Source organism: Gopherus evgoodei, chromosome 2, assembly GCF_007399415.2.
Source record: "Gopherus evgoodei ecotype Sinaloan lineage chromosome 2, rGopEvg1_v1.p, whole genome shotgun sequence".
Lineage (NCBI taxonomy): Eukaryota > Metazoa > Chordata > Testudines > Testudinidae > Gopherus > Gopherus evgoodei.
The window spans coordinates 295,767,577-295,790,889 of NC_044323.1; the positions used below are offsets into that span (position 1 = coordinate 295,767,577).

The 23,313-nt window shown below is 58.2% G+C and overlaps 1 protein-coding gene across 10 annotated transcripts; it reads left to right on the forward strand.

Annotated features, from left to right (window-relative positions):
- Nucleotides 1–155: 155 nt before the first annotated feature.
- Nucleotides 156–22,709, forward strand: LOC115647194 (ras-related protein Rab-19-like). Of its 10 annotated transcripts, none has more exons than XM_030553999.1 (5): nucleotides 5,883–8,462; nucleotides 13,593–13,919; nucleotides 14,533–14,695; nucleotides 17,620–17,739; nucleotides 22,360–22,709. In XM_030553999.1, the coding sequence occupies exons 2-5, from the start codon at nucleotides 13,725–13,727 to the stop codon at nucleotides 22,386–22,388; spliced, it is 507 nt and encodes a 168-aa protein (XP_030409859.1). In that variant the 5' UTR covers nucleotides 5,883–8,462; nucleotides 13,593–13,724; the 3' UTR covers nucleotides 22,389–22,709. The 10 variants fall into 10 exon arrangements, with proteins under 10 accessions (XP_030409856.1, XP_030409858.1, XP_030409852.1 ...); XM_030553997.1 differs by lacking the exon at nucleotides 22,360–22,709 and adding an exon at nucleotides 19,009–19,903 and having other exon boundaries at nucleotides 5,884–8,462; XM_030553995.1 differs by lacking the exon at nucleotides 22,360–22,709 and having other exon boundaries at nucleotides 17,620–18,179.
- Nucleotides 22,710–23,313: the final 604 nt, after the last annotated feature.

Below are 23,313 nucleotides of genomic sequence, written 5' to 3' on the forward strand. Positions count from 1 at the left end.
AGTGCAGCTCGGGAGGGGGGGTACCCGGAGCGGGGGGTTCTCGGGGGAGGGGGTACCCGGAGCGGGGGGTGCAGCTCGGGAGGGGGGGTACCCGGAGCGGGGGGTGCAGCTCGGGAGGGGGGGGTACTCGGAGGGGGCGGCGCCAGCGGGGGGGGGGGCACCCCGAGGGGGGGCAGTGGCCGTGACGTTCTCCGCAGGGTTCCCAGCTGACGGCTCTGCCCCGGCCCAGGCAGGTGCTTTGCTGCGTGTCCCGCCAGGGCCCGGCTCTGCTCAGCAGCCGGGGGGTGCTGCGGGCCCCCGGTAACCCAGCTCTCTCCTCTCCCTGTCAGGCATGGTCGGGCCCCTGCCCCCATGGCCGGCCGGCCCGCCCGCTGCGTGGGGCAGGGCTCTCCCCAGCCTGGGGCTGGGCGCCGTGTGTCTGAGCTCAGCGGTCCGCACTTTCCAGGTGAGAGCGATTGCCGCAGAGCATCGTGTCGGGCTCAGGAACGGACCAACGTGCCCCTCTTACCGTAGCCGTGCCCAGGTGGCAGCTGTTCCTGTTCTTCCACCTGCCAGAGACGGGCCTTGTTAACGGAAACTGCCGACGCAGAGAACACATCAAGGCGCTGCGGCCGAGCGAAAGGCCATCTGCATTGTCCCTCCTTCGCTTCGGGATGCCCCCATATTTACTGGACAAACAGATTTTCAGGCCCAATGATCACTTAGCAGGTTTCTTTCCGCAGCACTTGATTGCAAGTTAGCTTAATGCTTACAGGTGTCAAGAGTCTGGTAAGGAGGCCTGGGGCCCAAGTTTAATGTGCTCTGTTCTGCCGGATGACTCCTTGTCCTTTGGTGGCATACCTGCTTCACCAGCTCCAGGTGAATTTTTTTGCAGAAGCTGGGGGAAGAATGAATCTGTTTGTGAGGGCAGGAGGCAGCGGCAGTGTCTGTAGGGCTGGGGAATCAGCTGGGGGGGGCAGTTGTCAGTGGAACAAAAGAGGTTTCACAGTTGCACTAGAGGTAGGAAGGAACACAAGCAAAGATGTTTTAGTGAGGAGCTGTGTGTGGAAGGAAGCAGTGGAGCTGATGAAGGGTGGACTCCCGCTGACAATGTGATGCAACTCTGAGTACCAGGCAGGGGGATGGATTCTCAGGCTGTTACCCTGGGTGTCCAAGCTTATGCTTTGTGTCTGTTCTGCTGAGTTCCCTGTGACCGTGGCCTGTGGCTCATTGCTTGCCTCTGTGTGTTTGTAGATAAATCGCGGGGCCGCCGCAGGGTTCCTCCTCCAGGCCCTGGCAGCACTTGTGGGAGCAGCTGGCTTCTTCTGGACACCTCTTGGGCTTACCTTGGCAGCAGATTCCCAGTCTGGTACCTGGGTCTCCACCGTCATTGGCCTCCCTCTGCTGGCTTTTGGATTCCACTGGCTGAACGGTGACCACTCCACTGCCAACATGCTCCTGGGAGGAGCCCTGCTGCTGGCCGCGGGCTTGGAGTACTTTAGTGAAGAGGGCAGGGCCATGGTTGCCCAGTCTGTCACCGTGGTGGCCTCTATCACCATCCTCATCCTTTCCATTTTCACCATGAATTTCTATGGGATACTGGGCAGCCTAGTGTTGAGCACTGCTGGCCTCCTGTCCGGGGTGAAGGTGGAGACACTGCTGATGGTTAGGAAGGAGGCTGTCCTCAGCTGTCTCCTGGCAGCAGGAAATTTAGCATTTCAGTGGGCCTTGCGGACACAGCACCTCGACGTTGATTGATTTTATGTGGGACTTACCAAGGTACTGTCTGTGGCATTCTCATTGTGGTCTGTGGCTGCCGTCAGCCTTGGGTGCAGAGGTTACAGCTTCCAGCATGCAATCTGACTTGGGCCCTTGGACTGTAGAGTTAACTTTCATGTTTATGGCTGCTGTCTGATCTACGTTAGTGCACTGGGTTCAGCCCTCAGGCTCCAGGTAAGTCGCTGCAGCGGCTTGTGACTTGCGTAACTGATGGATGCTGGATGAGAGGAGGATACCAAAGATTGGAGCTGTTCCATTTGCTGCTGTTCCCTGGAGTGGGTCCCAATAGGGCAGAAATACACCCAACTGCCTCTCCAAAGTGCTTCGAATTTCTTCTTCGATCTCTGGGGTGGGGAGAAGAGGCAGGGTGACTAGGAGCCCTCTTGGAAGCTGGCTGGTTCAATACCCCCAGCCTTCCAGGAGGAGTTACAGGCCGCCTAGGGAAGAGGCTGGCTATTCCATCATAGGCTGAAGGGAACTGGGGACAGAAAGGACCTGCCAGTCCGTTTCCCAGCAGACCATTGCATGCTACTGTTGCAGACTGTGAGAGTGCCTGGTCCCATGTCTCCAGCACTTCACTTGGGAGCCCATTCCTTAAGCAGATGGAGCTCAGGGTATTCTTCCTGCCAACCAGTCTGCATTTACCATTTCACTCCAGGCTCTTCATTAACAGACTCTTGTGAATTTACGGGTATTAAATTCAGGGGACTCCTGTTTCCCTGCCCCAGTTTAACTCAGCCCCTCTGTGAGGATAATGTTATTATTGAGTACTTGGAACTTTTCACATCAAAGTGCTGTAGGTGCTACCAGTGGCCTGTAGTATCTTGGCTGTCCCATGATAACTCACTGTCTTATAGTTCTGGTGGCCTTGGGAAGTGCAGCCTTGAATGTCCTGACTCTTGTGCCTGTAAAGCTTTGAGCACGAGCTGTTTTTTACAGTTAATTTCCTCACTTGAAAGGGAAAATAAAAAAGTGAGACCAGCTGAAATAAAACATTTCCCACCCTGTGCGTGTGTCCCCATGGAGTCGCACGAGCACGCTGGCTGTCTCTGCCTGGGCGATTGCTGGAGGGAGCTCTGTGTGGCTGGGGCTCTCTGGTTAGACACACACCACAAGCGTAACCCAAGAGTGCACCCTCATACGGAAGCTGGCCCGGCCGCTGGGTTCACTTGCTTCTCCGCCATCGCTTGGCAAAGCCAAGTCCTCATTGGAGACCCCATGAGAAGGTTTCGAACCAAGCTGCTGAAATCTGATTGAATGTCCCTGTTAACTTCTGGGAAAGGTCTTCTCCCCCACCCACACTTAGGGCGACGTTTTGCTCTCCAGCTTGGCCTCCGTGTGGAGAGGCCATCCATTCAGGATGTGGAAGAGCAGCTGGGGGGAACCCCCCAAGCAGATTTGAGTTTCTTACTCGTGTTAATTCTCTGACTGGGCCCAAACCGTTTGGGTATCGATAGTTGTGGCTGCTGCTGGTTTAGAGGCGTCTCACTCGTACCCTGGCCTGGCTTTTCCCTGTCTCTGGGATCCTCACTGTGCAGTTAAGACCCTTCCATAATAAGGTTTGAACTTTTCTGCCTTTCCTCATGAAGGAGGTTAAAACACCAACTGCGGCTCTTGGGCTTTTCTCTCAATAAAATTAAAGGAGTCCGACAAATTCTGCAGCACCCCTTGGTGCCACTTCTCCCCCCTCCCCCCCAAGGCAGCCTTGCCAGTGGAACTCCCGACTTGCAGTGCACTCTGCTGACCTTTTCTGTCTGCGTAAATCGTTATCCTGGTGACAGGCATTGGGTATCAGGGTATGAGCCCCTATGTCAGGGGTCCCCAGCGTGGTGCCCGCGTACTGGCCGGCAGATGAGCATCCACCGAAATGCCGCTGACAAGCAGAGTCATCCAGAAGCGTCAGCGGCGATGCCTATTGACGCTGCTTGGCGGCATTTCAGAGGGTGCTCGTCCACCAACACAGTCTTCCATGGCTTGTCGTCTGGTGCCCGGCAGACGGAAAAGGTTGGGGACCACTGCCCTACGTAGTTCGGCCCTTCTGTAGGAGTTAGATGCCCTAGAAGTGACAGGATTCCTGCCCTGTTACCAACCCCAGGAGCCCCACAGGCTCTGGCTGGCTCTTTATCCTTCTTCGAGTGCTTACAGGCATTCCACTCCGGGTTGTGCACACCCACTGCACCAAAGCCGGAGCAATTCTAGCAGTACCCGTAGGGGTAGTGTTCGCGCCCCTTGACTCATAGCCTCTCACCTGGCGCTGACCCTCCTCAGTTCCTTCTCATCACCCACAGCTAGAGTCGGAGCGCTGTGGGCACCACTCTTTTATCTCTCAGTTGTTGAGAACTTCGTGTTCATAGTTAGTTGTTTAGTGGTTAGTACCTTAGGTGGGTGGGTGGGTTAGTTAGTTGTTTCCTGCTGGAATGTCTTCACCGAGATTTAAACATTGCCCATCACATGAGGGACCATTCCAAATAGTGATCCCCACACAGGTGTTTGTTATGCCTGGGAGAGGGACATGGAAAGGACAGGTGCTCCATCTGTAAGTCCTTCAGGACAAGGATGCGGTTAGCAAGGCACTTGAGACGTAAGCAAGCCACGATGCCTACGTCAGCACTAGAGATGGTACCAGCCCCTCAGCTGTCGTCTGAGCCTCATTGCATTGATGTTCGGTGGCAGAACTCGGAGGCAGCCTCTAGGAGGACTTCACCGAGAAAAAGGACCTATACATTGGAACACAGCCCCTCCAGCTGGCAGAGAGAGTTGTTCTCTGCAGGGATCAGTGCTGACTGGCACGGTGTCTCCTCGGGTACCTGTGAAGGAGCTGGGCCTTCAACCCATTCTCTGGTACCAAGGCAACACTGAGAGGCTGTACAGTCAACTCCAGCATGAGTCCAGAACTGCCGTCTTCAGCACCAACAATGACCACGCCCTTGGCCTACCGGGCGACATCAGACCGATCACAACTATCAGTCCCAGACTCTCCAGTCACCAATGAACCATCAGCTGCCGTGGCTTCATCAATGATTATGGCACCGACACCATCCTTGGTACCGGGCATATGCCTGGGTACCGTATCTCGACTGGTGTCTGTAGCGGCTCTGACCAGTTCTTCGGGCAATTACGACTTCATTGCAGACTGAGACGTGAAGACGCTGGCACTGGAGCTGCCTTCAGAGTCCGTACTGAGAGAGAATGTATTGCCCCTGCAAACCATAGGGTCCCTTGCTGACCTGGAGCCCATATGCAGTCAGCATATTGGGCCGTGCATGAAGCTGGATGGTGGCTGGCAGGCTGTGCCTGGCGTTGACCTGCAGTTACCCCAGATGACTTTGAGGTTAATCGGGGTTGAATTAGAATTCTTCCTCCCCCTCCCTTTTGTCCCGCAAAGGCTGGTTTACAGCTTGGTCTAGACATACAGCTGATACTGGCATCCTGGGATCAATACCAATCACACGTTAGGCATAGAGGCTCTTGGTACGCTACTCGTTGGCCTTACCCATATCCACAGTACTAGCCTGGGAATCTGTGGGATGTTCCTTGTTCCTTCAGATCCCGATCTTCCACCCACACTAGGGCAACATCTGTACGCGTTCAATTCAGCCTCCCAAGTGTCTCCTCCCTCTCCCTGAACTGTTGACCCAACATCACAGCCAGGTTGTTCATCCAGCACTAGCCAGTCTACTCCTTACCACGTGGATGCTGCGTGGCTCGATGAGGAAGAGACGCAGTTAAAGAAGTTCTGCTAAAGTAGGAAATCTGTGAGGGCCACCTGTTTCTCTAAGGCCAGGTCCACACTACAGCATTAAATCGATTTAACGCTGTACCCGTCCACACTACAAGGCACTTAAAATCGATTTTAAGGGGTCTTAAAATCGATTTCTGTACTCCAGCTAAACGAAAGGAGTAACCCTAAAATCGATATTACTAAATCGATTTAGGGTTAGTGTGGACGGAAATCAAAGTTATTGGTCCCATTCTTTTACTGAGCTACCCAGAGTGCACCGCTCCGGAAATCGATGGTAGCCTGGGACCATGGATGCACACCACCGAAGTAATGTGCCCTAGTGTGGACGCGTAAAATCGATTTTTTAAAATCTGTTTTATAAAATCGATTTCATTAATTTCGATTTTACTCTGTAGTGTGGACGTGGCCTTAGTGGAAGCGGTTTTTGATTTGGGGGACCTCTGAGAGGATTCATCCTATGTCCATTTGGATTCAGAACACTCTGGACTATTCATTCATTGCAGTTGAAATCTTTGGGCCTGGCTCTTAGCTCTTTGAAAGTTAATTTGGCTGCAATTTCAGCTTTCTACCCTCCTCTTTGGGGAAAGTTGCTATTTTCAAATCCTATGGTAGGGAGGCTTCTGAAAGGCATTGTCCATCGTTTTCCACCAGCGAAGAGAATGGTGCCATTGTGTGCCATTGATGTGTCTGTTTGAGTCAATAGCAACGTGCTCATTGGCTCTTCACTCCAGGAGATGGCCTTTCTGGTAGCTATCACATCTGCTAGACTAGTCAGGGAAGCCTCATGGCAGCAGATCCCCCATACACCCACGTCTTCAAAGGCAAGGTTGCTTCAAGACCACAGCCAAACTTTCTGTCAAAAGTGATCTCTCCGTTTCACCTTAATGAGGTTATTTACTTACTGTATTTTTTTCCCAACGCACACTTGGGCATAGAAGAACGATGCCTTCAGACCTTAGATGTGGGAAGGTGCTCGGCTTTTTATCTGGAAAGGACTAACCCCTTTCATTCATCATCTTGCCTCTTCGCATCTTACACTGAGCTGAGCAGATGAAAGAGCCATTGGTCTCTGCTAGGTAGATAAGGCCGTGAATTACTGTAGCTTCTGTAGCAGCTCAGATTACGCCCCCAAAGTCGTTACGGGCTCATTTGACGAGCGCTCAAGCAACATCAACAGCGTTTCTTAGAGATGTTTCCCTCGGTGGATGGCTGCAGGGCTGCGTCTGGCTCTCCATGCACACCTTTGCTAACCGCTGCGCTATCCCCGTGGCTTCTAGGGCTGATGCACACTTTGGGGAGGCAGTTCTGCAGTCTCTGTGTAAATAGACTCCGAGCCCTGGGAATACACGTCTGCAGCCTCTCGAAGAAGAAAAGACTGTTACTCACCTGTGTTGCAGCCGTTCTTTGAGATGTGGCTGCAGACACACATTTCACGCCCCACCTTGCACCCCCTCTGCAACAGAGGCTCCAGCCTGGGGTTTGGTGCAAAGGCCCCAAGGGGTCGCGGCAGCTCCGCCCTTCTAGAGCCAGGGAGGGACTGTGAGGCAGAGGGTGTGAGCGCTGCCCATACGTGCTGCTAGGCGGATTTCCCTGGCTTTGGTGCATGGGTGTGCACATCCCTGAGTGGGAGAGGTGCCTGCAGCCACCCCTCGAAGAACAGCAGTTACCAAACAGGTAAGGAACCATCTGCTGTTGTTGATTTGTGCCGAAGGAGTTAAAAGAGCAGAACCACTTGGGGTACGATTTCTGCTGTCACTGTTGTATGCGACTTGCAGGAGCTGCGTGTGTGTCTGCCCGGTTGGCTGGGGAGGAGCTGTGCACAGCAGCCCTAGTAACACACGAGAGGAAGGAGTGTGTGGCCAAGGGCGGGAGGGAGCAGTACCAGGAGCTGGGGAAGCACCGTCAGCAGGAAGTCCCTTGCAGCACCCATCCTAAGCCCAGGCACCGGGCATGCTCAGGGGTGCTGGCAGACCCGGCTGCAGTGCTGTGCCCATGAAAAGGCCAAGCCCAGTGGCCGGTGTTCGGTTACCCTCCCCCCAACAGCTGGCTGAGCCGTGGGGGACACCGAGAGCAGGGTGGTGGCAGGGGAGGCCAGTGAGGCCATGCTGCTTTCTCTGCACCACTGGCTCTGGGAACGCCCTGCTCTCCATCCGGCCATTGTTAGAACAGGGCAGCTGGGTGACTCAGGCCTCCCATCTAGACCAGCTGAACATCTCGCCAGCCACAGTCGAGTGAGTCGGGCGGGGGGCGGTGTCTTGTCCCTGCTGTATCTGCCACTGTGCTGAGCCCCCTCCCTGGCAGAGGTGCCAAGGCTGGAATAGAGCCTGAGCTCCCTCCAGGGCCCCCTCCGGTTTATAAATGCCTTGCTCAGTTCACCGCACTGGGGGCACGGAACCGTCACGGACCAAATGGGTGAAGGCAGGAGTGGAGCAGACCAAGGGGGATGGGTGTGCCCAGGCAGTTTTCCCCGTGAGTGCAGTTCCCTGGCAGCCCAGACAGCTCCCTGCTCAGCAAGAGGGGGCAGGGACTGAATGCAGCGGGGCCCAAGGGGTGGGGGCAGCTGGTCACCTTCATCCCCCGCCCGGGCCAACTGGACAGACAAGCCTGTGTCACGGGGAAGGGGAGCTCTCCAGTCTGCCAGGTGCGGAGCTCTTGGCTAGTTGGGTGGGAAGGGATCATCTCCATGTTACACGGAGGGAAACTGAGGCACAGAGCAGGGTTGGGCCCTGCCCCAGGCTGGGGAGTGAGTGTCAGGGCTGGGAGGTGAAGCCAGGGCTTTCTGCCTGTGGAGGCTTTACAGAGAAGGGGGCCCAACCCTCCTTGTTTGTCGCACTTTGACCGCATGGGATTGCCTCGCTGAGAGGGGTGTGCCAGGCGCACTGCCTCCTACCCAGGCTCTTCTCCGGCGTGCCAGGAAGCAGTGGGCAAGCTCTCTTGTGGGCCCGGCAAGATCCTGGCCAAGGTAGAGGAGGCCCCGCTTAGCTCTGCCAAACCGCCCCCCACCCTGCTCAGCTGCCCAGCCCTCCGCCCCTCCCCCGATGCAGAAAGCGAACACTCTGGCTGGAGGGGTACCAGCCTGCTGGGCCCTCTCCCCTGATTGCATGAGCCACCCCCACGGCACGTCTGAGCCACCCAGACAGCAAGAGTTAGAGCCTAGGGGCTGAGTGTGAGACACAGGGCTGCAGGGAACAGGGGGGCTAACAGGGCACTCTCCCCTAGTCTCTGCTGGCCCCAGGGTGGTGCTACTGGGAATGGGGGGGTCATTCAGTAAGGGGTGCTCTCACCCAGCAATCGGTGCTGGCCCCAGGGTGGTGCTACTGGGAATGCGGGGGTTGTTCAGTAAGTGGTGCTCTCACCCAGCAATCGGTGCTGGCCCCAGGGTGGTGCTACTGGGAATGGGGGGGTCGTTCAGTAAGGGGTGCTTTCACCTAGCAATCGGTGCTGGCCCCAGGGTGGTGCTACTGGGAATAGGGGGGTCGTTCAGTAAGGGGTGCTCTCACCCAGCAATCGGTGCTGGCCCCAGGGTGGTGCTACTGGGAATGGGGGGGGTCGTTCAGTAAGGGGTGCTCTCACCCAGCAATCGGTGCTGGCCCCAGGGTGGTGCTACTGGGAATGGGGGGGTCATTCAGTAAGGGGTGCTCTCACCCAGCGATCGGTGCTGGCCCCAGGGTGGTGCTACTGGGAATGGGGGGGGTCGTTCAGTAAGGGGTGCTCTCACCCAGCAATCGGTGCTGGCCCCAGGGTGGTGCTACTGGGAATGGGGGGGGTCGTTCAGTAAGGGGTGCTCTCACCCAGCAATCGGTGCTGGCCCCAGGGTGGTGCTACTGGGAATAGGGGGGTCGTTCAGTAAGGGGTGCTCTCACCCAGCAATCGGTGCTGGCCCCAGGGCGGTGCTACTGGGAATGCGGGGGTCGTTCAGTAAGGGGTGCTCTCACCCAGCAATCGGTGCTGGCCCCAGGGTGGTGCTACTGGGAATGGGAGGGTCGTTCAGTAAGGGGTGCTTTCACCTAGCAATCGGTGCTGGCCCCAGGGTGATGCTACTGGGAATGGGGGGGTCGTTCAGTAAGGGGTGCTCTCACCCAGCAATCGGTGCTGGCCCCAGGGTGGTGCTACTGGGAATGGGGGGGTCGTTCAGTAAGGTGTGCTCTCACCTAGCAATCGGTGCTGGCCCCAGGGTGGTGCTACTGGGAATGGGGGGGTCATTCAGTAAGGGGTGCTCTCACCTAGCAATCGGTGCTGGCCCCAGGGTGGTGCTACTGGGAATAGGGGGGTCGTTCAGTAAGGGGTGCTCTCACCCAGCAATCGGTGCTGGCCCCAGGGTGGTGCTACTGGGAATGGGGGGGGTCGTTCAGTAAGGGGTGCTCTCACCCAGCAATCGGTGCTGGCCCCAGGGTGGTGCTACTGGGAATGGGGGAGTCGTTCAGTAAGGGGTGCTCTCACCCAGCAATCGGTGCTGGCCCCAGGGTGGTGCTACTGGGAATGGGGGGGTCGTTCAGTAAGGGGTGCTCTCACCCAGCGATCGGTGCTGGCCCCAGGGTGGTGCTACTGGGAATGGGGGAGTCGTTCAGTAAGGGGTGCTCTCACCCAGCAATCGGTGCTGGCCCCAGGGTGGTGCTACTGGGAATGGGGGGGTCATTCAGTAAGGGGTGCTCTCACCCAGCGATCGGTGCTGGCCCCAGGGTGGTGCTACTGGGAATGGGGGAGTCGTTCAGTAAAGGGTGCTTTCACCTAGCAATCGGTGCTGGCCCCAGGGTGGTGCTACTGGGAATGGGGGGGTCGTTCAGTAAGGGGTGCTCTCACCTAGCAATCGGTGCTGGCCCCAGGGTGGTGCTACTGGGAATGGGGGGGGTCGTTCAGTAAGGGGTGCTCTCACCCAGCAATCGGTGCTGGCCCCAGGGTGATGCTACTGGGAATGGGGGGGTCATTCAGTAAGGGGTGCTTTCACCTAGCAATCGGTGCTGGCCCCAGGGTGATGCTACTGGGAATGGGGGGGTCGTTCAGTAAGGGGTGCTCTCACCCAGCAATCGGTGCTGGCCCCAGGGTGGTGCTACTGGGAATGGGAGGGTCGTTCAGTAAGGGGTGCTCTCACCCAGCAATCGGTGCTGGCCCCAGGGTGGTGCTACTGGGAATGGGGGGTTCGTTCAGTAAGGGGTGCTCTCACCCAGCAATCGGTGCTGGCCCCAGGGTGGTGCTACTGGGAATGGGGGGGTCGTTCAGTAAGGGGTGCTCTCACCCAGCAATCGGTGCTGGCCCCAGGGTGGTGCTACTGGGAATGGGGGGGGGTCGTTCAGTAAGGGGTGCTCTCACCCAGCAATCGGTGCTGGCCCCAGGGTGGTGCTACTGGGAATGGGGGGGTCGTTCAGTAAGGGGTGCTTTCACCCAGCAATCGGTGCTGGCCCCAGGGTGGTGCTACTGGGAATGCGGGGGTCATTCAGTAAGGAGTGCTCTCACCCAGCGATCGGTGCTGGCTCCAGGGTGGTGCTACTGGGAATGGGGGGGTCATTCAGTAAGGAGTGCTCTCATCCAGCAATCGGTGCTGGCCCCAGGGTGGTGCTACTGGGAATGGGGGGGGTCATTCAGTAAGTGGTGCTCTCACCCAGCAATCGGTGCTGGCCCCAGGGTGGTGCTACTGGGAATGGGGGGGTCATTCAGTAAGGGGTGCTCTCACCCAGCGATCGGTGCTGGCCCCAGGGTGGTGCTACTGGGAATAGGGGGGTCGTTCAGTAAGGGGTGCTCTCACCCAGCAATCGGTGCTGGCCCCAGGGTGGTGCTACTGGGAATGGGGGGGTCGTTCAGTAAGGGGTGCTCTCACCCAGCAATCGGTGCTGGCCCCAGGGTGGTGGTACTGGGAATGGGGGGGTCGTTCAGTAAGGGGTGCTCTCACCCAGCGATCGGTGCTGGCCCCAGGGTGGTGCTACTGGGAATGCGGGGGTCATTCAGTAAGGGGTGCTCTCACCCAGCGATCGGTGCTGGCCCCAGGGTGGTGCTACTGGGAATGCGGGGGTCATTCAGTAAGGGGTGCTCTCACCCAGCGATCGGTGCTGGCCCCAGGGTGGTGCTACTGGGAATGGGGGGGTCGTTCAGTAAGGGGTGCTCTCACCCAGCGATCGGTGCTGGCCCCAGGGTGGTGCTACTGGGAATGGGGGGGTCGTTCAGTAAGGGGTGCTCTCACCCAGCGATCGGTGCTGGCCCCAGGGTGATGCTACTGGGAATGGGGGGGTCGTTCAGTAAGGGGTGCTCTCACCCAGCAATCGGTGCTGGCCCCAGGGTGGTGCTACTGGGAATGGGGGAGTCGTTCAGTAAGGGGTGCTCTCACCCAGCGATCGGTGCTGGCCCCAGGGTGGTGCTACTGGGAATGGGGGGGTCGTTCAGTAAGGGGTGCTCTCACCCAGCGATCGGTGCTGGCCCCAGGGTGATGCTACTGGGAATGGGGGGGTCGTTCAGTAAGGGGTGCTCTCACCCAGCAATCGGTGCTGGCCCCAGGGTGGTGCTACTGGGAATGGGGGGGTCGTTCAGTAAGGGGTGCTCTCACCCAGCAATCGGTGCTGGCCCCAGGGTGGTGCTACTGGGAATGGGGAGGTCGTTCAGTAAGGGGTGCTCTCACCCAGCGATCGGTGCTGGCCCCAGGGTGGTGCTACTGGGAATGGGGGGGTCGTTCAGTAAGGGGTGCTCTCACCCAGCGATCGGTGCTGGCCCCAGGGTGGTGCTACTGGGAATGGGGGGGTCGTTCAGTAAGGGGTGCTCTCACCCAGCAATCGGTGCTGGCCCCAGGGTGGTGCTACTGGGAATGGGGAGGTCGTTCAGTAAGGGGTGCTCTCACCCAGCAATCGGTGCTGGCCCCAGGGTGGTGCTACTGGGAATGGGGGGTCGTTCAGTAAGGGGTGCTCTCACCCAGCGATCGGTGCTGGCCCCAGGGTGGTGCTACTGGGAATGGGGGGGTCGTTCAGTAAGGGGTGCTCTCACCCAGCGATCGGTGCTGGCCCCAGGGTGGTGCTACTGGGAATGGGGGGGTCGTTCAGTAAGGGGTGCTCTCACCTAGCAATCGGTGCTGGCCCCAGGGTGGTGCTACTGGGAATGGGGGGGTCGTTCAGTAAGGGGTGCTCTCACCCAGCAATCGGTGCTGGCCCCAGGGTGATGCTACTGGGAATGGGGGGGTCGTTCAGTAAGGGGTGCTCTCACCCAGCGATCGGTGCTGGCCCCAGGGTGGTGCTACTGGGAATGGGGGGGTCGTTCAGTAAGGGGTGCTTTCACCCAGCAATCGGTGCTGGCCCCAGGGTGATGCTACTGGGAATGGGGGGGTCGTTCAGTAAGGGGTGCTCTCACCCAGCAATCGGTGCTGGCCCCAGGGTGGTGCTACTGGGAATGGGGGGGTCATTCAGTAAGGGGTGCTCTCACCTAGCAATCGGTGCTGGCTCCAGGGTGGTGCTACTGGGAATGGGGGGGTCGTTCAGTAAGGGGTGCTCTCACCCAGCAATCGGTGCTGGCCCCAGGGTGGTGCTACTGGGAATGAGGGGGTCATTCAGTAAGGGGTGCTCTCACCTAGCAATCGGTGCTGGCTCCAGGGTGGTGCTACTGGGAATGGGGGGGTCATTCAGTAAGGGGTGCTCTCACCCAGCGATCGGTGCTGGCCCCAGGGTGGTGCTACTGGGAATGCGGGGGTCATTCAGTAAGGGGTGCTCTCACCCAGCAATCGGTGCTGGCCCCAGGCTGGTGCTAGGGGCCTGTGCTACCGGGAATGGGGTGGGGAGGGTGCTCAGTATGGGGTGCTCTCAGTGCAGTGCTAGGGGCCTGAGTTGCTGGAGGTGCTGAATTTCACACCACACCCTCTCAGTGAGCTGAGGATGCCTTCCCAAGGGGCAGCCTCCTGCCTGGGTAGGGCTGAGGATGCTGGGAGGGTGCTCGGAACCTGTTCCTGCCCGGGGGAGAGCTAGAGGCTTTCACTGTCCTTGGGGTGCAGTCCGCTCGGGCTCCCTGGGATGGGGCCCCCCAGGGCTGGAGCCGGCAGTGCAGGTGGGGCGGGGTTCCCCCAGCCCTGTCTCTCAGCCGGGGAAACATGCTCCGTTCCCTGCTTTCTCCTTCCCTCCCGCTGCAGCTCTGCTAGGTCTGCCGGCTCGGGCTCCCCAGTGGCCCAGTGGGACGGAGCCTGCCGAGGAATGGAGCCCATGGGCCAGGCCTGGGCACTTCCCACCCCTGGCTGCTGGAGGGAGCCGGCCCCCTCACTGTGATGGCGACCGTGCCTCCGCCTGGCCTGAAGTTCAAGCTCATCCTGCTGGGGGACTTTGGGGTGGGGAAGACCACCCTGTTCCACCGCATCCAGGCAGGGCGCTTCCTGCAGGGGGCCCACGCCCCCAACGAGTACCTGGCCGTCTGCAAGAGGACCGTGCGGCTCAGCCACCCCCAGATCCCCGGCCTGGTGCAGGTACGTGGCTGTGGGCCTGTCCCTCTCCCATCCTGCCAGAGCCGGGTGTGTCTGGGCCACGCCAGCGAGGCTCCTTGCAGCAGCACCGTGGTCGCCGAGTCCTGCCACGTGCACCCAGACTGTCCCCCTCTGGGGAGCGACAGGGGTTAATGGGCTGTCGGGAGTTGCTAGGCAACAGCATCCCCCCTCAGAGAGCGGCTCAGGGCTGGGGTTGTGTTGGCTGAGCGCCTTGGTGGTCCCTGCTGAGCGAGCCCCTGGTGCGGGGTGGGGGCAGGGCTGGCTGAATCCCATGAACGAGCTGGTTTTTCTGAGTTCCCCTCTGGACTCTCGCTCCACTCACCACAGCACCCGGGGCTCTGGGCCCATCTAGCCTGGTATCCCGCCTGCATCCTGAGGGAGATGAAACCAGCTGGCTGGGCAGTGCTGTGAGGTGGGGAGCGGGGCACATCCCTTACACATCCACAAGCCAGGCGCTTTAGGGCCTGCAGCCTGAGACCTTCACCATCTAACCCAGCCGGCTTACACACTCCAGCCAAGGTCCTGTGGCAGTGAGTTCCACAGGCTGCCAGGGCCTGGGGCCAAGGCTTCCCCCTGTGCTCTCTGCTGTGCGCAGATCTCCCTGTGGGACACGGCCGGCGAAGAAAGGTTCCTCTCCCTGAGCAGCTGCTACTACCGGGACGCAGACGCCGTGCTACTGCTGTACAGCGTCCAGAGCCAGCTCTCCTTCGACAGCCTCCCGCACTGGGTCTACGTGGCCCGGCAGTACTGCCCGGACGGTAGGGGGCCCGGGGCCACTCCTGCAGTGCGGGGACAGAGAGGGCCAAGTTCCCAATCTCCTCTGCGCCGCTCTCGACTCTGCTCCCTCCCAGACAGCGGGTTCCCCCGACCTGCCGATGTGGGCGGTGCCCAATACCCATCCCCCCAGATATTCAGCCACGGAGAGGGGAGCTGGACAAACACAGCACGGCTTGGCTGCCCTTGCCCTGGGGGGCCCAGGCGGCTTGGATGCGGCTGCCTCGGACCTGGAGACCTGCCTCTTGGGGCATCTCTTCAGCTCACTGGTCGCCCCAGCCACAGGGTTCTGCAGCAGTGCCACACTGGGGTCTGGCCATGGCAGGGATGCCTGGCAGGGCCCCCTGCCCCCAACCGACCAGTTCTAGCCTCCCCACACACGGTCCCTGCCCTGTGCACAAGGCCCCTTCTCACTCCCCCATTCCAGCACCTGCACACACCTTCCCCCATGCCCCCCACTGACCAGTTCTAGCCTCCCCACACACGGTCCCTTCCCTGTGCACAAGGCCCCTTCTCACTCCCCCATTCCAGCACCTGCACACACCTTCCCCCATGCCCCCCACCGACCAGTTCTAGCCTCCTCACACACGGTCCCTGCCCTGTGCACAAGGCCCCTTCTCACTCCCCCATTCCAGCATCTGCACACACCTTCCCCCATGCCCCCCACTGACCAGTTCTAGCCTCCCCACACACGGTCCCTGCCCTGTGCACAAGGCCCCTTCTCACTCCCCCATTCCAGCACCTGCACACACCTTCCCCCATGCCCCCCACTGACCAGTTCTAGCCTCCCCACACACGGTCCCTGCCCTGTGCACAAGGCCCCTTCTCACTCCCCCATTGCAGCACCTGCACACACCTTCCCCCATGCCCCCCACTGACCAGTTCTAGCCTCCCCTCACATGGTCCCTGCCCTGTGCACAAGGCTCCTCCCCCCCAGCACCTGTGCGCACCTTCCCCCATGCCAGCCACTGCTCTCCCCAGTATGGTACAAAAGTACCCACTCCCCAAGGGTAGGGAACGAGCAGCTGAGCCCCTCGGGGAGGTCCCCCCAGCCCATAATTGCCCTCTCCTGGAGGGAGCGCCCATCCCATAGGCCTGGGCACATGTACTAGGGGCTGGGCACCACTGCCCACCACCCTGAGGGCTGGTGTCCAGCCTGTGCCACCCAGCTCTTTCCCAGGCTGGCTCCAGTCATGCTCCTTAGGGCAGTGGCTCATTAAGCCCTGGGCTCCAGGCTATCTCTCACGAGTTTCCTGGCAGCTTTGCAAAGTGGCTGGAGACAGAGGGAGGCTGGAAAATTGTTAAAGAGAAACCAGCCACCCTGCCGAGAGAGAGAGAGAGAGAGAGAGAGAGAGAGCATGTGTGTGTGTGTTAATTAACGATGCCCTGGCCAGAGTGCTGCTGTCTTCAGACACACGTTTGTAACACTGCGTTGATTTTTAGTGCTCATGACAATGGTGTGTATTGTACGTAAAGCTCTGCCAGTGCCCCTCAGTCCCAATCCACAGCCCCCTGCTAGCTCAGCCCTGGGCTCTCCCCCAGCTCAGCCAGTGCCCCTCACTCCCAGCCTGGGGTCCCACCCCCAGCTCTGCTGGTGCCCCTCAATCCTGACCCACAGCCCCCTGCTGTCCCACCCCTGGGCTCCCCCCCAGCTCTGCCAGTGCCCCTCAATGCTGAACCTCAGTTCTGTGCTCACAGGCACCAACTTAAACTTTCTTTTTTCCAGGAGGGTGTCCACGCCTGCTCTGCCCTGAGGCCCCACCCCGTCCCCAAGGCCCCGCCCTTGCTTCACCTCTTCCTGCCCTGCTCCACCCCTCCCCCCAGCGCCTCCCGCCTGCTGATCAGCAGGTGGCTGGTGGGTGCTAAGCACCCACTATTTTTTTCCCATGGGTGCTCCAGCCCCGGAGTCCGTGCCTATGCCTGGGCTCCCCAGACACAGCTGTGCTGCACGCCGGTGGGAAGTTGAAGCCGCAGGGGCAGACCAGGCAGGAAAGGCCCTTCCAGAGAGGCCGTCTCATCTCACCTCAGCTCTTGTCCAAACGGGCACCTTGAGGCAGAATCGTCTGGTGCTCACATGCTGCTGGCCAGGCACCCACAGGCCCTGTTCAGGGCTGGGCCCCAGGGTGCTGGGTGCTGTGCAGACACGTACCGACATGTGTCCTGCCCCAAAGAGCTAATAGGGAACACGGGGGCCACCTGCAGAGCTGTTTGACGCTAGGTCCTGTGGCTGTCTCTGTGGCAGGTGTCGTGACAGGGGCAGGATCTGGAGGGGAAAGGGGGAGTGGGCTGACCGACGGGGCAATGGGGAACAAAGTGCAGTGGGAAACACGGATGCCCGGCATTGGAGCTGGCAGGGCATGGCAGGGCAGGTGGGGGTCCCACCCAGCCAGTTTTGCAGGGTCGAAACCACACTCCAGTGTCCAATGTCCTGCCTTGTTCACTAAGGCTGCGGAGGGCTCTGGGGACCCCATCAGAGTGAGTAGGAACGGGGGCCCCCGGCACCACAGCCTGGCACCGCTGCTTCAGGACGTGGCACCTTTAGTGCCAGGGCTCTGCCATTCCCCGAGTTTTGCTCCCGGCTGACCCATCTGGGATCGGGGAGGTGGGGGGCCAGTCCTGCCGTGAGCTGAGCCCCGGTGGGCTCTCGAGCTCTGTACATGAGGGAGTTGGCACGGATGCTGTGGCAGTGCCAAGGGACAAGGGAGTTCAGGGCGTGGATGCCGGTCTGAACATGTGTCCAGGCCTCCCTACTGTGCGCGGGGGTACAGGGCCATGGCTGGGCCTCCCTGCGTACAGCCCGGCACCCCAGTCACACCCCGCAGCTTGGCAGATGCTGGCCCCATCCTGAGCCCTCGCGTTTTCCCATCTTTCTCTCCCCATCACCCCGTCCCATCTCTGCCTCCTGCAGCCCCCATCTTCCTGCTGGGGAACAAGACTGACCTGGAGCCACGCCTGCCGGAGGACAAGGCTGAGAAGTTTGCCATGGAGCATGGAGTAGCCGGCAGGTTTAATGTGTCGGCCAAGACAGGTAGGGCGGGGCTGCCCCCCTCACCTCATGCAGCCTGGGAGCTGGGCCCCCAAATGGGCTCGGCACAGCTGGGAGGCGCCGGATCCCTCTCCGAAACATGTTGTTGCAGCCGGGCAGCTTCCCTGCCCCAGCTGTGTGCCCCAGCTGTGTGCCCCACCCTGCCCACGGGGCGGCGAGTTCAGGCTCTCGCCCGTTCAGCCCTTGGCCTCGGGGGGGACAGGTCCACCCCTGCTATTGATGTCGGTGGGAGTTAGTACCTTTGGGGAGCGGGACATGAGTGCCCATGGTTGGTGCTGGGCTGAGATTCCTCCCCCGCTGCTGAGTGGCGTCAGACAGGAACCGCTGCCCTGGGGTTGCCCACTTTCGAATCACAGAAACCCAAATACCCTTGCCCCGCCCCTTCTCTGAGGCCCCGCCCCTTCTCTGAGGCCCTGCCCACACTCACTCCATGCCCCCCTTCCTCTGTCACTCACTCATTTTCATTGGGCTGAGGCAGGAGGTTGGGGTGCAGGAGGGGGTGAGAGCTCTGGCTGGGGGTGCAGACTCGGGTGGGGCTAGAAATGAGAAGTTCAAGATGTGGGAGGGGGCTTGGTGCTGGGGGAGGGGTGTGGGCTCTGGGAGGGGGCTGGGGCACAGAAGGAGGTGAAGGGTGTGGGCTCCGGGAGGGAGTTTGGGTACGGGAGAGGGCTCAGCGCTGGGGCAGGGGGTTGGGTGGGGCATGAGATGAGGTGAAGGGTGCAGGCTGTGGGAGGGAGTTTGGGTGCAAGAGGGGGCTCGGGGCAGGAGGTCGGGGCAGGGGAGGAGGTGAAGGGTGTGGGCTCCGGAACAGAGTTTAGGTGTGGGAGGGGACTCCACGCTGGGACAGGAGATTGGGGCATGGGAGGAGGTGAAGGGTTTGGGGTCTGGGAGGGAGTTTGGGTGTGGGAGGGGGCTCAGTGCCAGGGCAGCGGGTTGGGGCACAGGAGAAGGTGAAGGGTGCGAGCTCTGGGAGGGTTCCCATGTATGACCCTCAGACACACACGGCCCTTTTCCCCACCCACGGCCACTGTGCACACCCGGCCCTCGTGTACACACTCACATATGGAGCCTTCATTCTCACACACAGCCCTAGAGAAATGCCTGTGCACTGAACCCCCGTTACAGATACACGCAGAGCCCTCCCATCACATACACACTCTGCAGAAGAAGCAGGTCCTGTTCCTTTTCCCTTGGGGGGGACTCCTGGTGCTGCCGCCCACTGCCGAGCCGCTGCCAGTCTCACCCCTGCAGGAGAGAACGTGGACAGGTGCATGCAGGACGTGGTGCAGCTGCTTGTCCTCAAGAGCGATGCTGGGAGCAGCAGGCTGACAGTGCAGCTGCAGGAGGCCGACTCCTCCAGTCCCTGTGCATGCTGAGAGCCCTGGGGATGCCTGGCAAACCCGCTCTGTGCTTCAGGAACCTGCTGGGGTCCCAGCCTGAGCCCCGAAAGTCACTGTGCCACCACCAGCCACAGCTCCTGCCGGGCATGGAGCCACCCTTGGAGAGACCCTCCTGCCCTGTTAGCAGAACATGCTGCCGGATACTCCCTGCCGTGGGTGGTGAAGCACCTTGTGCCATGCGGGCACCTTTGTCCCCTGAAAGGGGAGGCCAGGGCCTGGGCTGAGCCCCAGATCTCTCCCCACGTCTGTGGTTTGTCCTCTTGCTGCTCACCAGCCTGTAGGGGAGGAGAGTGCCCCGCAGGGCCAGCACGTGGGCTGCACCTGGTCACTGGGAGACCCACGCGCACACACTTGGCCCAGCAGGAAGCCAGGTCAGTGGGTATGGGGACTGTTCTGCCCTCTGGGCTGGCAGCGAAGCAATGTCCCCACCCGGTGCCGGAGGGCACTCTGGGTCCTGTATGAGAGATGGTGTGAAAAGCAGCCCCAGCTCCCTAGTACTCATTGCAAATCTCATTGTTCCCTGTCCTGGGTGGAGGGGTATGTGACACTGTGTACCTCGGGGGAACACCAGCAGCCCCATGTTCATCCTTGTAAAATGATTGTGTAGGATCCAATGCAAAGTTTGCCATGTCGGGTGTCTTCAGAAGGCTCCTGATGCAGAGCAGTGTTGTTACAGTGATGTTATAGGTTGTAATTTCATGTATATAGTTACAAGGCTGAAAATGTGTCCTCGTGGCTTAAAATAAGACCAGGCAAAAACTCTCCAAGAGCAGAGGGGCAGTTCACACCTCATCAGGGCAGGTATGGGACAGACCCAGCCCAACCTCAAAGGAACAAAGGACACTGGCCTAGACAGCAACAAAGGATCTGTTGGACTCTGGGTTACCCCCTTCCCTTGGTCAGTTTAGGACTGCGACAAGGGAATGTTCACCTGACTCTGAAGTGGGGGGCAAAGCCAAGAGGGAAAAAAGAACATGATAAAAGGGAGAAACATTTGCCATGCTCGTTCCCTCTCTTTCACCTGCATCTACAGACACCACCACCAAGCGACTGAAGCGCTGATCAAAGGGAGAGCCTGACTGAAGGGCAACCAGCCAGCCGGTGGTGAGAAGCATCTAAGTTTGTAAGAGCATTGAAAGTGTTAAGGTCAGCTTAGAATGTGCTTTGCCTTAACTCATTTGACCAAATCTGACAAAAGAACAGCCACACTGGGTCAGACCAAGGGTCCATCCAGCCCAGTATCTGTCTGTCGACAGTGGCCAATGCCAAGCGCCTCCAAGGGAGTGAACCTAACAGGCAATGATCAAGTGATCTCTCTCCTGCCATCCATCTCCATCCTCTGATGAGCAGAGGCTAGGGACACCATTCCTTACCCATCCTGGCCAATAGCCATTGATGAACTTAACCTCCATGAATTTATCCAGTTCTCTTTTAAACGCTGTTACAGTCCCAGCCTTCACAACCTCCTCAGGTAAGGAGTTCCACAAGTTGACTGTGCGCTGTGTGAAGAAGAACTTCCTTTTATTTGTTTTAAACCTGCTGCCCATTAATTTCATTTAGTGACTCCTAGTTCTTATGGGAACAAGTAAATAACTTTTTCTTATTCACTTTCTCCACATCACTCATGATTTTATAGACCTCTATCATGTCCCCCCTTAGTCTCCTCTTTTCCAGGCTGAAAAGTCCCAGTCTCTTTAATCTCTCATCATATGGTCCCATTCCAAACCCCCAATCATTTTAGTTGCCCTTCTCTGAACCTTTTCTAGTGCTAGAATATCTTTTTTGAGATGAGGAGACCACATCTCTATGCAGTATTCCAGATGTGGGCGTACCGTGGATTTATATAAGGGCAATCAGATATTCTCCATCTTATTCTCTATCCCCTTTTTAATGATTCCTAACATCCTGTTTGCTTTTTTGACCGCCTCTGCACTCTGCATGGACGTCTTCAGAGAACTATCCATGATGACTCCAAGATCTCTTTCTTGATTCGTTGTAGCTAAATTAGCCCCCATCATATTGTATGTATAGTTGGGGTTATTTTTTCCAATTGCATTACTTTACATTTATCCACATTACATTTCATTAGCCATTTTGTTGCCCAATCACTTAATTTTGTGAGATCTTTTTGAAGTTCTTCACAATCTGCTTTGGTCTTAACTATCTTGAGTAGTTTAGTATCATCTGCAAACTTTGCCACCTCACTGTTTACCCCTTTCTCCAGATCTTTTATGAATAAATTGAATAGGATTGTTCTGTCTTTCTTTGCTAAATGAGAGATTCCGCGTAGTGCTTGGTAGCTTCTCCCTGTGTTGATCCCTCTCTCCAGTATTGAGCGATGCCTCTTTCAGTGCCTCGACTCATCGCTGTAGCGCTCTCCTGCAACCTCGTCAAGTTTTCAACTTCCTTTTTAAAATGTGGGCCCCGTGTTCCAGTCTCAGAGCAATCACGAAACGCCAGGGACAAGCCTGCCTGGGCTCTGCAAGGGAAAGTCGTGCCTCTCCAATGTTCTGCAATTCTTTGAGCATGTCAGCACATGGCGGAGAAAGGAGACCCAGCTGATACTGCTCCCTAGCAGCCCCTCCGCTGGTGGAGAAGCCTTGGGCTGGAGTCTGTGTTACCCAGCAGCTGCGTGTTCTTGGGGAACCAGGGCACAGTACCCAGCCTGTCTGACTCAGGAAAGACACCTCCCCACAGTCTCTGCTTGAACCAAATCTGCATCAGAAGAAAGACAAAAAGCAATGACAAGGCCATGGGAGACACCTAAACCCTGGAACAAGGGTGACAGGATTAAGGAAACTCCCCTAGGCTCGTCTGCATCAAAGATGGGACAGGGAGGCATCTGCATGAGCACACAGAATGGAGACCAGAGATTCCAAGGCAAGAACTGCACTGAACTCTGGGACCAGAAAAGCAGGGAAGCATGGCATGATGGGGGATCTCTGCTCCAGATGCTAATGAACCCATGCTGCACACCCCCAGCTCAGCAGTTATCAGACCAATTCTAGTAATGAATCCTTGGTTGGGATCCAAAACACTGAAGCAGCCTAATTGCATTGTGAGCTCCCTCCAAGGGACACCGTCCATAGCCAGGAATGAGCAGCTCCCATGTCTAGCCTGAACAAAACAACTCTGGTATCTCCCTTGTTTACACATCAACAAATCTCCTGTTCTCCCTTGAACCATTGTTGTTTCTCTACAGAAACCCCTGCCCACGCTCGTGTGTTCTGAGACCTGGATCCAAAATCTGCACCAGTTCCACTGGGACTTCATCTCCTGACTGATGGTGCTGGGGGCTCTGCCTGTCTCCCGCACTCCGGACCCTCAGCTACCACCACTGCCTGGGACCCCCAGTCGATTCAAGCTTCATGCAGTGGTGACAACCCACCTCTCTCTCTCTCGGTGTAGCCTTCTGACCCCGACTTATGTGATCAGTGATAGTTCCTAAACCCGACTTTTACAATGACGTTTGTTAGATTTAATATTATAACTGTTCTGTTTGTTTGACTCCCCTGTGGTTATTATCTGGCGATAAATAACTTTCCTGGTTAAGCTGGTTGCTTCTCTCTCTCCCCCTCCATCCCCCTTGTGGGTGTTTTTTGGTTTCCTCATTCACTCTGCAGCAATGCTCCTCATACCTAAGCTAAAGATCCCTGCCGCGCCCACAAGTCCCGTGGGGTTTGCTCTTCAGGTGGGTTACTGCCAGAACAACTGTAAGGTGTAAGAAGGGACGTGCTGAACCTGGGACATATGACGGTGGCAGCGTAGAAGTGCTGCTCCACCTAGCCTGCCCAGGTGGGCTCTGTTCCGGTGCAGTGCCCATGGCATATGAGGGTGACAGCTTGGAGGTGCTGCTCGACCCAGCCTACTGAGCGCTCTGTTAACGTGTGTTCGTCCAGTTCTGGGGCTGGAGGAACCCAGCCCCTGGGGGAGCCTAGGTCCTGCAGGATCGCTCCATTGGGAGGGGACTTGCAGCAGGGAGTAGTAGAGCTCCGTATGAGCGCACACATGACACAAGCAGAGCACTGATAGAATTACAGATTCCCATCCCCCTGCCTCCTGAAGAGTAACCTGAATAAATGAACATACCCCTAAGTAGTGGGCAAAGCTGGTAATAGCAGTCACTGGCGATGCAGCCTTAAACTGGGGGGAGGGA

What these genes read in the sequence shown, in the direction of transcription:
- LOC115647194 (XM_030553992.1), top strand. Translation starts at nt 13,725, where the DNA reads ATGGCGACCGTGCCTCCGCCTGGCCTGAAGTTCAAGCTCATCCTGCTG. An exon ending in AGATCCCCGGCCTGGTGCAG is followed by an intron (nt 13,920 to 14,532) that starts GTACGTGGCTGT and finishes TGCTGTGCGCAG; the next exon opens with ATCTCCCTGTGGGACACGGC.